The sequence below is a fragment of the Sturnira hondurensis genome, unplaced genomic scaffold (assembly GCF_014824575.4).
Source record: "Sturnira hondurensis isolate 20B ecotype Veracruz unplaced genomic scaffold, ASM1482457v3 Scaffold0010128, whole genome shotgun sequence".
NCBI classification, from domain to species: domain Eukaryota; kingdom Metazoa; phylum Chordata; class Mammalia; order Chiroptera; family Phyllostomidae; genus Sturnira; species Sturnira hondurensis.
The window spans coordinates 40,580,074-40,594,993 of record NW_028082759.1 but is presented as its reverse complement, the minus strand read 5'-3'; the positions used below and the strand labels follow the sequence as shown (position 1 = coordinate 40,594,993).

The 14,920-nt window shown below is 37.2% G+C and overlaps 1 protein-coding gene across 6 annotated transcripts in view; it reads right to left on the bottom strand.

Moving 5' to 3' along the window:
- The window catches only part of ESRP1 (epithelial splicing regulatory protein 1), a 52,958-nt gene continuing 38,038 nt past the window's right edge, over positions 1 to 14,920 (bottom strand). For 2 of the 6 annotated variants that reach the window (XM_037058744.1, XM_037058746.1), the window contains exons 14-16: positions 10,241 to 10,391; positions 6,693 to 6,802; positions 1 to 1,317 (exon numbers count right to left, since the gene is read on the bottom strand). In XM_037058744.1, coding sequence (XP_036914639.1) covers positions 6,728 to 6,802; positions 10,241 to 10,391 — 226 coding nt within the window. In that variant the 3' untranslated portion in view covers positions 1 to 1,317; positions 6,693 to 6,727. The remainder of the gene's footprint in view (positions 1,318 to 6,692; positions 6,803 to 10,240; positions 10,392 to 14,920) is intronic. The other 4 variants (XM_037058749.1, XM_037058750.1, XM_037058747.1 and 1 more) reach the window with 3 other exon arrangements.

Sequence of the window (14,920 nt, the reverse complement as noted above, 5' to 3'; positions counted from 1 at the left end):
TGGTTTTGTTTTTTTTATTTGTTTTTCTACTGTAGTTACCGAGCCATTCCTGGGCAGCTGAAGAGGGGATGTTTGTTTTTCCAAGGTGTTAGTCAAAGTAAATAAAATTAACAGCCATGGAAATCTGCATGGCATTGCATTCAAGCAAAGGACAAGATGAGTAACTTAAATGTGCACTAAGTTAATTAAATCCTACTTTCCTCCTTGGAGTAACATGAGGCAGCTGTACTAGCTAGCTAGTGTCTAATATTGCACTTCTGTAGCAAGCATAAACACAGCTAAACACATAGTGCTAAATACCGACAGTATCAGTACCTGCTCTAACCGCATCAGTGTTTACCTCTCGGTCTAGCATGCTGACTGTAATCCTATGCTTTAAAAAGTTTTCATTATCTGACAGTTAAGGAGTTAGAGGTAAGGCTATCTTAATATACACAAGTTCACTTCAGTTAGTACACTGCTTTCTAGAATACACTGTTCAAATATTCTCATTTCTGTCATATTTAAAACTATGGAATTTCTCTTATTAAGGTCCAAACCATCAATAATGGGAAAAGTACAATATAAAATAATACATATGAAGCCACAATATTCAGTAACAGATCAAACTAGAAATCACTAACTACATGCAGCTGCTTCATTTTTGGTTTTGCATTTTGGCCCCTAGTTCATTTATTTACAATTCATACCTGCTGAGAAAAAGGGTCCAACTTTTAAACTATGCATGTTTTGTGGTGGGTGCACTATTTCTAATTTATTCCAACTTGTTTAAAATTTGTTTTGTTTTTTTTTTTAACTGTAAGACATCATGATGGCCAAGAGACTGAGAAAATATTAGTTTTATTTCTAAAGTTTGGGATTCAAGTATTCCAAGAACTTATTCTTGAATTACTTCATAATAGGGCATGATTGTATAGAAAGTAGGGAGATGGAGAGAGAACAGTGGGACACACGAAAATGAAGTTTCCATAACAGAGTTCCTGGTGGAGATAGTAGACATAAGTGGAGTATTTTTCCCCCCCAAGACCTCAAACTTAAGAAATACCTATGATGCCATGTTGGCTGGAAGTAATAGAGACATCCAATTTTCAATTCACATTTGAAATGCAACCAGCAGGGAGCTAGGCATGCTGCTTGCTGTAAGGATTTGGCTTCACTGGCTCAAATTTTTCACTCCACCAAAAGATAGGGCCCAGGCCCCTGTCCAATCACGTTTGCTGAAAATACTGCCTCCTGAGTGTAGACAAACTTCCCCTGATGTTGCTAGACGTTGTCTTGTGCCTGATGGTTGCAGCATCACCAGACAGCTTTCAAACACTGAAAAAAATGAAAAGGAAATATTATAGTCTCTAAAGTTGTCAATTCTTAACAGCCATAAAAAATTATTTTGAATTCTAAAAGATCTAAGAGCCTTCAGGTAGCCCATATTTTTATTTTACACACGGTTGGCATTTACACAGCAAATTCTTGGGGAGTACTGTGTTGGCACATGAAGGTTATGTGATGACTTGCATTTCAACTTCCTACCCTTTGGATTATTGTGCATAGAATAATGTGTGTGTTCCTACCTCTCTACGTGACTCAGCCTATTAGTGGAGAGACTATTTTATTTGTTCTTAAGTCTGGGTCCCCCGGTTATCACAGCATTCCTCTGATATTAGACATTTAATATCATTAAAATTAATATTTATTTTATTATCAAAATGAATATATAACATTGAATTTCAATAATTTCAAGCAAAAATATTTTAATAAGAAGTGCTGAGGCATGACACTATAGCACACATAAGCTCTCCATGCCAATGACTACTTGATTAGCAACATTCAGGCGGGTTAATTTATTTCACCCTCACAACTACCCTATTGGATACTTTCCTGATGAGAAAATTGAGGCAAAGAGCAAGTAAACCAATAATTGGCAGATTCAGTATGTGAATGCAGTGTCTCACTCATTCCCCACACAAAAACTTTAAAATAAAAGTATTGTGCATACTTCCACATGTGAATGAAAATCCAAGTAAAAATAGTTCTTCAGAATTCAGTCCTGCTCATGTGCCCAGTTTGCAATTGTGGTCAAGAATAGATTTGGTTTAATAACAGATCCGAAAAATCAGTACGAAAATTAGAATCAAGTAATTAAAAATAGTGAAATACTAACTTCTGGTCAAGATGGAGCCATAGGTAAACATGGCTTGCCTCCTTGTACAACCAGAGCAAAAATTACAACTACACCACGAAACAAATACTACCCAGAATCATCAGAAAATCAAGCTGTGTGGAAGTCTGACAACAAAGGAATTAAAGCCACATTTACCCACACTTGAAGGAGGGGCAGAGACATGGAGACAAGGAACGGGTGATCCCACACCTGTGTGTGGTGGATAAAAACAGGGAGGGATACCTTGGGAGGGAGGGATCCCAGTCCAACACCATCCCACGCAGACCAGAGTTCCAGTGGCAGGAAGGTAAGTCCCCATAACTTCTGGCTATAAAAACCAGTGAGGGTTGGGGCTGTGGGATTCTTAGGCATCTCCTCTTAAAGTGCCTACAATGAACTTAGGACTTTGTGCAGACTCACTCACTCAGGGCTTCAGTACCAGGGCAGCAGCTGGAAGGGTACCAGTATATACTGAAGTATCTGGCATCAGGGTGAGTGCCAGGAGACAGCTTCCTCCAGGACAAAACTCCAGAGGTCAGGTAGCAGCACTGTTCCCTCTCTGAGCCCTCCCCCACACAGAGCCACAGAACAGTGACTCAGGTTGACCCATGCTGGTGATAACCTAAGGTTCCACCCCATCCAACTTAATGGTGCCCTTTTCTACAATAGGCTATGCTACTAAGACAGGGAGTCAAAGCAGCTCTATCTAATACTTAGAAACAAACACAGGGAGACTGCTAAACTGAGGAGACAAGAAGATATGCCTCAAATGAAAGAACAATTCAAAACTCCAGAAAAAGAGCTAAATAAAATGGGATAAACAATCTATCAGATGCCGAGTTCAAAACACTGGTTATTAGGATGCTCAAAGAACTTACTGGGTTCTTCAACAGCACAAAAAAGACCCAGGAAGAAATGAAGGTTATGCTAAGTGAAATAAAGAAAATCTACAGGGAACCAACAGTGAAGTGAATAAAGCTGAGAGTCAAATCAGTGGAACATAAGGGATTTGGAACATAAGGGAGAAAAAAAAACACATTCAATCAGAACAGCAAGATAAAAGAATCAAAAACAAAAAACAAAACAAAACAAAAAACAAAACACAGGAAAGGCTAAGGAGCCTCTGGGACATCTCCAAACATACCAACATCCAAATCATAGGGATGCCAGAAGGAGAAGAGCAAGAACAAGAAATCGAAAACTTATTTGATAATAATAATGAAAGAAAACTTCCCTAATTTGGTGATAAAAATAGACATACAAGTCCAGGAAGCTCAGAGAGTCCCCAAAAAGTTGGACCCAAAGAGGACCACACCAAGACATCATAATTAAAATGTCAAAGATTAAGGATAAATAAAAGCAGCAAGAGAAAAGCAGAGCTACCTACAAAGGAGTTAGTTCCCTTAAGACTGCTAGCTGATTTCTCAAAAGAAACTTTGCAGGCTAGAAGGGACTGGCAAGAAGTGTTCAAAGAGATGAAAAGCAAGGACCTACAACCTATTCTATATAGCAGAGCTATCATTTAGAATGGAAGGGCAGATAAAGTGCTACCCAGACAAGGTAAAGCTAAAAGAGTTCATCATCACCAAGCCATTATTATTTGAAATGTTAAATAGACTTATTTAAAAAAAAAGATCAAAACTATGAACACTAAAATGGCAATAAATTTACAACTATCAACAACTTAATCTAAAAAAAACCCAGAAAAACTAACCAAACAAGCAGAACAGAGACTGAATCATAGATATAGAGAGCTTTTGGAAAGTTATCACTTGGTAGGGAGAAAGGGGAGAATTTGTGAAAGGGGGAAGGATTAAGAAGTACAAATTGTAGGTACAAAATAGACAGGGGGATGTTAAGAAGAGTATAGGAAATGGAGAAGCCAAAAAACTTATATGCATGACCAATGGACATGAACTAAGCGGCGGCATGAACTAATGCTTGTAAGATAACCGAATTTCACCAACTGCTGTTATGTCCTTGGGAATGAGCCTAAACCCTTTAGGAAGCCTGAAATCCTGATTATTTCCTTACAGTAATTTTGACATATCTTTTCCGAAAAGACATTTGAGAGATTTTTTTGTTAGGACAGAGGAACAGTTTCTTCTGCCTTATATAAAAAGTAAAATCCATAACTCAGATTCTTCAATCAAATAAAGTTTTTTTTTAAAAAAAGATTTTATTTATTTGTCTTTAGAGGGGAAGGGAAGAGAGGAAGAGAAACATCAATGTGTGGTTGCCTCTGATGCACACCCCCGCTGGGAACTGGCCTGCAACCCAGGCACGTGCCCTGATTGGGAATCCAACTGGCACCCTTTGGTTCGCAGGCCTGCACTCAATCCACTGAGCTACACCAGGGCTCAAAAAAAGTTTTTTGATAGCCTTTTTGTCATTTAAATCAATAGACTCAACCCTTATTCAGTTGTTCTTACCCACTATTAAAAAATACTGTTTAGCCCTGGCTGATGAGACTAATGTGTTCTCACCACTATGAACTCCACTATGGAAATACCCGGTTCCCACTGCTAAATGCCTGGGCATGGTGCTCTCTGATAGTACCAAGATATCTTGACACCTCACTGAAAATGGCAGAAAATCATCACTCCCAAAACTGGAGTTTCTACAACTTCACAATGAGAGGATGGGCCCCAACGGTCATTTCTCAAGGCTAACATTGTATTGGCAACCGTGTTTTCCATTTAGAATCCGTATGGTTAAAGTCTGCAGGGTTCTCAGCCATGAAGGTGTTGACAAAATTTGAAAATGACATGCCAGGATTCCAATTTCAGCAAAACCAGTAATACAATAAAAAAGAAATAGGCCACACCAGTTCCGGGACATGTCCCTATAACTACACTTCTCCAGGAGCCTCACCCAGAATGCAGTGTTCTTAAGGGAAAAAATAAAACAACTCATTTCAGAGACACTTTATCAGGGTTCCTTTCCTCTAGATTTAGTTTTAGAAGAAGAAAAGGTATGCAACAAAAACCTTGCAATCACTTTGGAATAAATCACATTCAAAGTATATCCACATGAATCTTAAAAACATTACACTACTCATGAAAGGAAAAATACTGTGTTATTCCACTTATGAGGTACCTAGTATTGTCAAATTCATAAAAACAGAGGAATGGTAGTTGCCAGGGGCTGGGAGAAGAGGAAAATGGCAATTTATTGTAAATAGAGTTTGAGAAGATAAAAAAGTTCTGGAGTTAGACCAAGTGGTGGTTACACAACACTGTGAAATGTACTTCATGCCACTGAACTGTACATTTAAGATAGTAAATTTTATGTATATTTTACTGCATTAAAAAAAAAACAAAAGAAAGAAAACTGGAAAAGAGTACACCCACCTCAGTACATTACTATACTCGGAATTACTATATGACTCAGTGACTCCACTCAAGAATACACTCCCCCAAATTAAAAACAGGTACTTAAATTTACTTGTACATAAATGCTAGTATCAGTACTATTCACAATAGCCTGAAGGTGGAAACAACGCAAATGCCTACCAGTGGATAAACGCATAAACAAAATGTATTATCCCTGTACAATGGAATATTATGCAGCCATAAAAAGGAATAAAGTAATGATACATGCCACAATACAGATGAACCTCAAAAATGAGAAGTGAAAGAAGCCAGATACAAAGAGGTCATATTTTATATGAAATATCCAGAACAGGCAAATCCATACAGATAGGAAGTAGATTAGATTACTTGCCAGGATTTATGAGATGGGAAAATAGGGAGCTAAAAATGTTTTGGAACTAGACAGAGATGGTTGATGTGCAATGTTGTGAATACACTAAATACCACTGAATTATATACTTTAAAATGATAAATTTTACGTTGCTTTTTACCTCAATTTTTTGAACTCTCTTTTATTCAATTTTTTTTATTGTTTATTCCATTACAGTTGTCCCAATTTTTCCCCTTTTGCCTTCCTCCAATCAGCCCACTCCTCTTTCTCTTAGGCATCCCCTCTCCGTTGTCCATGCCCATGGGTCATTCATACATGTTCTTTGATTAATCCCCTCCTCTTCCTTCCACCATTTCCCCTTCTTTCCTCCCCGCCTACAGCTGTCAGTCTGTTCCACGTTTCCATGGCTCTGACTATATTTTTCTCATTAGTTTATATTGTTCATTAGATTTTAGTTATAAGTGAGGTCATATGGTATTTGTCTTTTGCTGACTGGCTGATTTCACTTAGTACAATATACCTATTTTTTTTTAAAACATTCCTAACTTATAGTCCACATGACTATAGGCAAGTGAATTTCCAAATAAAAAGGTTTCCACTAATCCCAAACAACATACTATGGTGCATAAATGTTGCTTAGATACTATGTACTTAGATGACAACCTTAACTGCAGCCTCCATCCCCTCCGGCCCCAGGATTTCTGACACCCTTACATCACACTAAAGAAAAGAGGAAACCTCATACCTGATTCCTTAAAAACACTTTCAGATTCTTCACTTCTATTTGTTTGGCCCTTTATAATTTACCTTTCATATCACAGAGCCTTACCTTCTTCTCTGAGGACGGTCTAACTGGTGGGGCCCTTAAATACAAACCCATTCTTTGGGCAGAGTCCTGGCCTGGTCATTTGTGTGTACAAGTCCATCCTCGGTTGCATACTAAAATGCAAGTTAAAACAAACAGGATCAAAAGATGGACAAACTGTCACTATGGATGCTTAGAATCTCAACTGAATATGTCTACCAACAGAACTACAGGACATTTAGATGATAGAAAACAAGTTAACACTGGTACAAGCCATACACATAACTGTTAGTTCCGAGCCTTCATTTGTTACTTAACATGTCTAAATACCTTAAAAATCCCTTCTAGGAGGAATGTTAGATTGAATGCATGGATTAAAAGTAAATAAATAAATACAGAGAGAGAGAGAGAGAAAGAACACCAAACCACAATAAATATCACCAAAACTTCAGATCCTGTGGACAAGTAGTTTCCATGATACCACAGGTATGACTACATATCAAATATTTGAGCAGCAACTATTTGCAAGGTATTGTAAAATAAGCCCATTTTGTCCAAACAACTCTGAACTTTAAATGGCATAGATGTTATTTGTAATACTGATCTAATTTCTCTGTAGGACAGCAAGTAAAAATCTTAGCAGTAAAAGGACCAAAGAGACAATGATTAAAGTCAGTACTTAGAGAAACAAAAATTAGCACTTAATGAAAATGCAAAATCACTGACAGTAAAATATAACGCAAAGAGCTAATGAAAAACTTAAAGGGAATTATCTAAGGATTCCTGAGAATCCATTTCAGACTAACAGACCCATCAACTAGAATATAAAGACAGGTCTATTTTCATTACTAGAATGATATTTTCATAACCAAATATTTTCATGGTAGTCTGTCTTCATAAATTCAGTCCTCATTCTACTGATTCCACTGATCAAAACAGGCCTAACGCAGGTACCTGACTTTGTGAGACTGCAGATTCACTAGCAGAACCCATGTCCTGCATCTTGCTTATTAGGCCACCATAAGTCTTCGCTTTGTGGAAATCCTGCCCTTTTCAGCTTTGTACTCCCCAAACCCCTAATGAAGTATCAAAAATTTAAATTGGAGTCATTTTATAGAAGGAATTTTGCAGAGGGTAGGGAAAATATACATCCAAAAATTGTATTAAAAGATAATATATGTATAGAGAATGACATACAACTATAATATTAATATATTTTATTAATCTTTAAAAAGAGAGAGAAACATTGATTTGCTGTTTCACTCATTTATACATTCATTGGTTGCTCCTTGCATGTGCCCTGATCGGAGATTGATTCCTTCAACCCTGGCTTATTGGGATGATGCTCTAACCAGCTGAGCTACCTGGCTAGGCCAAGATGTATGAACACAGAATCAAACCATCAAGAGATTTCATTCTCTCAACCAATTAGTACTAAGGATTTACATAATATGAATATATAATGCACAATTATATAATTATGTAAAATGAAAGATAACCAGAAATCGGTGAAAGCCTTCCGTTACATCAGCAACAGCAATAAATACATAGTAGTTAAAGATAAAAAATTCAGCCTCTGAATTGGTCTTCTGACAAAATGTTATCTAAAGAATCTGGAATACCATGGCTAGTGGCTAGTTTCTTCTCACAAAATAACTGAGAACAGTAAATAGTAAAAAAGCATGAAGTCTTAGAGACAATAGAAAACATGAGCTTTTATGTAATAGTGATATGACATTAGTTTAGATACAAATAATTTTGAATGTGTATTGTAACTAATTTAAAGGTCAAATTACTGAAGACACTGGAATAAACTGACATATTGAATTGAAGAACTGAGGTCCCTACATAATCCTAATTCATTGGGTCAGTTTATAAATTCCAAGCACTTCAGAAATGAAGGCCAAATGCCTTGAGATAAAATCATTTTGCACAGACACCAGATAACTCTACCCCAACCTCGAGTGGTTCCTAGGAGCTACTGGGAGATAAACTGCTACAGACTGAAGTCATTTTATCTCAGTTTAGAAGCATGTCAATCTTTTAGCCACAAATCCAGAAATAATTGATATTACTTATTTGTGGTAGAATAAATACCCACAGAAGCCAACTCATATGTATGACTGCTTAATTCCATTCAGTGTGAATGTAAAGGTTGATTAGTCAAAATACATAAGAAATGAATTCAGCGGACCACTAAAATCTAAAACTTTGCTTGTACTTTCTAGAACAAAAAAACAATGGGGGAGAATACAACACTCAAATGTTTACTCCACAAGATTAAGCAACCTTTTAAGTAGGCTTTGATAAAATTCTCAATTTCTTTTATAATCTAATAAATCAGTCTGGAAAGTAACTTAAAAAAAATATCTCTGCAAGGGCTTCCAATAGGCAGCTTCTTTGTTTAGGGATGAAGCAAAGTAGCTACTGATCTCTGAAAAAGCAAAACAAAACAAAACAAAACATTGTACTTCTGGTAAGAATGTCCACTTTCATTTAGTTTTTCACCAACAGACATAGATTTCCTTCATTTGTCAGAAAATACCCTTTGTATGTTAAATGCCCTCAAAGACCATTATGGCAACTTGGTAGATCTGGTGCAGTCCCAGGGAGGTAACTTTAGCTGAGCTCCACAACCCTCCATGATTCATGGACACCAAGCCTGTAAAATCATTCTCATAGTGAGACAGCCTCTGCAGGCACAGCCCTTAAAATGCCCAACTCTAAATGACCAAGGGCTGTTTTAGGATTTGACAATGATGCCTATAAAAGCTTCTCAACTCTGAAGATTCAACAGAAGTTCAGCTCCAGGAAGACAGACATTGGTGCAGTTAAAAGACCATGTGATAACCATTTTTAGATATCGCAAGGAAGCATTGTTCGGAGTTTGGATATTATGTGATTTGAGGAAGGAAGTGTGTCCACTCAGATGAGATGGCCATGAGATTTTGCTCACCGTTAAAGAGCTCTTTACCAAGAAACAGCTCTTTTTTTTTGCTTAAGTCAGAAAACAACTGATGGACACAGGTAGTGCTGACAAGAATAATGACCAGTTTCACAAGAATTAACTGCAAATCATTACATAAAAGGCTCATTGAGTATCCTCCAGCGTGTTATAAGGAGTTACCATCTCCTTTGTTTCTTCCCAGATAGGCAGAGAGCCCTCTAACTACTTTTTAAATACTCAACTTCAACACCATGTTTAAATATTTTTGTGTTAGCCAATAACTGACTTTGAGAAAAACTCCTTAGCCAATCGTATTCTAGATGGCAAGACCCATGCAGCTGTGTGCCCCAAAGACCTTTTCCAAAACAACACCAACAGATTAAGTTTGAAACAATAAGAAGAGTGTGGAAAACCCCTAATCTTGTCAAAGGGATGAGTTGGAAGCGAGCACTCACACTAGTCCTCCTGACGCTGACTCCCTGGTTCTTTTTGCCTCCGTAAACAATCTAGGAGCACTTGGACAAACATGAGTTTCAGAGAATCGGCTTCTTTCCTGGCTGCAATCTTAGGCAAATCAATTTAAGTATTAAGGGCACTGAATATTTTTCTTCTTCAAGCTACTGACCTGGTAACCTTGGAAGAAGTTAAGAATTTCCTTAACTCCAGTATTGTAGGCCAGGCCCTGCATTCTGACCACCGTGCCAGGCTGTGGAAGGACACTGCTAAGATTAGCAGCTGTAGGGAAGTAGCCAAGATTATTGGGCGAACCTGGGGGGCTAAAGGGAGAGAAAGTACAGTGAACCAATAGGAATAGACAATGTCGAATATTTACTCTAAAAACATTAGTTACTTAAGGAAACAGAACTCTTTCAAGGTGATCTTAGAATTCTCAGAGTTATATCTCCCAAGCCAAGTGAGAACTATCACAGCTGTTTTAGAAAAGCCAAAAGTTGAAATGTAGAAGGGTTAGTGCAGAGGTGAATGCAGGGCTTCCCCAGTTCTCTCTGAGCTTCTTAAAGGGACAAGAAGGAGAGAATTAGCCTTCGAGGTCACTCAACCACAAAGCACCACTTCCAAAGCCCAGCTCATTGATGATTAACTGGCTAGTCACCAGGAATACTAGGGAAGAGTAAATGCAAAGGACTAAGAAGCACCATAGCCACAGAGACCAAAAGTATTTGGAGTAATTTCTCCAAGGAACAGACTGTTCTACCCATATACACAAGCAAAGGTACAGCAGTGAGTGTAGATCAATAATACAGTAAAGTACTATAGCACCTGTGAGTTATTTCTTCCAACCTGACTGAAAAGAGGCGGCGGTGGGTAAATTGGAAAGGATTCACAACAAATTAAAATCAATCACCATTAGTGCAAGGGGAAAATTGACCCGTAAATCCCTCTTGGTATATCTACAACTATTACCCTCAAGGAGCACAAACCAATTGAATTCCCAATTATTCTTTATATGGCAACTCAAGTGATGACCTACCATATTATACAATTAGTCTCACCCTGTCCCCCACCCAATCCATTTTTCACCACAATTAGTGTGGCCAGAAACCCACAACTGAAAATATAGGCAAAATTTTTAAAATAAGTAATCAGCTTAAAGAACAATTAAAGACCCACAGTTTTGTATTATTAACCCTAAAAAGGGCCTATATTATTAACACTTTTAAATCTCTCTTGGTAGGTAATTATCCTGTTTCAAAGACAAGTAAACACAAAATGAAAGGGACTAAAAATATCTTTGAGACTATCTATCCTACACAGTCCTAACTGAAGGGTTAACAGGAATGGCATCAGATGTCTAGCTACTTCCAGACTCCTTTTTTTATTACTCAGTAAACTTGAGCAAGTCACTGAATTTCTTTGAACTTCAATTATATCATTTGCTAAATGGGGATGATAGCACCTCTCAAGTTCCACAGAATTGTTCTTCAGATTCAATGACTAAACACAGCAAATGATTCCATAAACCATAAAGTGCAATAATTTGTTATTTCACTTTTGCTATTTCCTTGACCTCCATTCTATTGAATCATTTTAAAAATATGGGAGCCTGAAAATATTACTTGACATCAAGCTGCGCTTAACCTTTTCAGTTTCTACAGCAGTGATCCTGAACGTGTTTGCCTGTTACAGAGTCACCTGGAGACATTTTCACCTCTCCCTCTGAGGAGTGCCTGTCTAGAGACTAAAAGTCAATCTGTGTGCAACTGGGAGGGAATGCTGTTTAAGCCTGAACAGAACTTTAGTCATCGCCCAGCCTCACCTCCTCATTTTTACAGAGGAAGAAACAGAAAGTAGGAAGTTAAATAACTTCTCAAAGGTCAAGTGCTTCACCAAACCAGAAGCACCCAGACCTCTCAAATCCTAGTTCAGTGCTTTCCTCCATACAACTACCATTCATCCGAAGATAATATACGCTCATGTCAAATGGCTGACAAATACTAACTCAAATACTCCAAGTCCATGAAGACTTTGTATATTTTATTATGACTTACTCAAACTGGATATGAAAGCAGTTCATTTCTACAATATACAATTTATGTCTATGGCTCTGTCCTGGTATATTCTATTCCTTTGGCTAAAGACTGCCTATAAATTAAATGTAGGTATCTAATGACTTCAGACTCTAACTGAGATAAAATAAAAAGATAAAAGTTTGGATAATTTAATGTTATAAAATGACAGTTACAAGGTACACATATTTTGATTAAGCCTAAATACAACAAAACCTGGAATCATATCCTTATTCTCTGCACTAGGATTACCTGTTGTACACAAAGCATCTTCAGGACATTTAAGTAATCTGTGTAACTACCTAACAGGGCATGAAAATAAGAATTTTTTTATTGACCTAAATTCCAATGTCTTTCATATTACTGAAATAACAATCAGCAAAAATGAAGTAATTTAGGCCTGTGAACCAGAGGATCACGGTTCAATTCCCAGTCAGGGCACATGCCTGGGTTGTAGGCCGGTTCTCTGCAGGCCAACTCCCAGCAGGGGACACACGAAAGGCAACCATACATTGATGTTTCTCTCCCTCTCTCCTTCCCCTCTAAAGATAAGTAAATAAATAAAATCCTTTAAAAAAATGAAGTAATTCATATAGAAAAAATGACAGGACAGAGACAAGGTAAACTTATAGAAAATTAAAAAGAACTTACTAAGTAACTACTAGAACTAATAAACCAGTTCAAAAAGGTTCAAGATAAATATACAAAATAAGTCCATTGCATTTCTATACACTACAATGTACTACCCAGAAATAAAATTAATAAAGTATTTCCATTCACAATAGCATCACAAAGAATATTTAGGGAAAAAATGTAGGACTACCTGTATACTGAAAACTACAAAACACTATTAAAAAATAAAAGATCATCTAAATAAATGGAAAGGAAGCCCAGGTTTATAAACTCTCTAAATCGTACAGATTCAATGCAATAGCTATCAAAATTCCAACTGGCCGCCCTGGCTGGCGTAGCTCAGTGGATTGAGCACGGGCCTGTGAACCACACAATCGCGGTTCCACTCCCAGTCAGGGCACATGCCTGGGTTGCAGGCCAGTTCCCAGCAGGGGACGCATGAGAAGCAACCATACATTGATATTTCTCTCTCTCTCCTTCCCTTCCTCTCTAAAGATAAATAAATAAAATTTAAAAAAAAGAGCCATCTTAAAAAAAAATTCCAACTGGCCTTTCTGCAGAATTGATGAAACTGAACCTAAAACATGGAAATTTATGGGTCCTTGGGGACCCAAAAAAGTCAAACTCTCTTAAAAAAGAACCAAGTAGGAGGACTCAACATTTACAAAATTTAAAATTTCCTACAAAATGACAGCAATTGGAATGGTGTGGTACTCCCTTAATGATAGGCGCTGATCCATGGAATAGAATTGAGAGGCCAGAAATAAACTCCTACATTTACTGTCAATTGATTTTTGACAAGGGTTCTAAGGCAATCTGATGAGGAAAGAAAACTCTCTTCAATAAATGGTGCTGAAACAATGAAATATACACAACACATGTAAAAGGCTGAATTTGGACCTCTTCCTTAAACTACATAGAAGATTAATTTGAATTAGGTAATATTATCTAAATATGAACTAAAATTACAAAACTCTTACAACAATATGTAGTAATAAATCTTGGTGAACTTGGGTTGTATGTGATAAAGTATAAATGACAAAAGGGTAAAAATACATAGGACTTCATTAAAAGTGAAAATGTTTGGTTTTTAGCCCTGGCTGGTGTAGCTCAGTAGGTTGAACATGGAACTGTGAACCAAAGAGTTGATGGTTCAATCCCAGCCAGGGCACATGCCTGGGTTGCAGGACAGGTCCCTGGTGTAGGGGGCATGCAAGAGGCAACCACACTTTGATGTTTCTCTCCCTTCCCTGTTCTCTAAAAATAAGTAAAACCATTTAAAAAATGTTTATTTTTTAAAAGGAAACTATTGGGAAAATTAAAAGGCAACTCAAAAGCTGGGAGAAAGTATTTGTAAATCATGTTATAACATCTGTTATCTAGAATATAAAGAAATTTTACAACTAAAAAATTTTATAGTAAGAGCCCTGGCTGGTGTAGCTCAGTGGATTGAGCTCGGGTCTGCGAACCACATGATTGTGGTTTGATTCCCAGTCAGGGCACATGCCTGGGTTGCAGGCCAGTTGCCCGCAAAGGACTCACAAGAGGCAACCATACATTGATATTTCTCTCTTTCTCTCCTTCTTTTCCCCTCTAAAGGTAAATAAATAAAATCTTAAAAAAGAAATTTTACAGTAAGAAAAATTACATAATTTTAAAAAGTGCAAAAATGTAAAGATTTCTTCAAAGAGAAAAAATGGCTAATAAGTACATATAAATATTATAAAAATAGTAATTAAGGAAATGCAAATCAATCCATAACAAATCCACTCATAAAAAACAGTTAAAATGAAAGTTAAGAGCTGAAAAGAATGTAGAGGAACTGGAAACCCTGTACATTGCTAGTGAGAAAAAATTTGGTTGTTTCTTAAAAGTTAAACAAGGAGAGAGGTACATGTAAAAAAAAGGAAGAAGAAAGAAACTAGACCACCTTTTTTTTAATAAAAATTTTTTAAAAATTTAATTAATTTTTTTTGAGAGGGTCAGAGAGGGAAAAAGAGAGAGAAACATCAATCTGTGGTTTCTTTTCCTGCACCCTCTACTGGGGCCTGGCCTATAACCCAGGTGTTTGCCTTGACTGGGAATTGAACCAGCAACCCTTTTATTCATAGGCTGGCACTCAATCCACTAAGCCATACCAGCCAGGG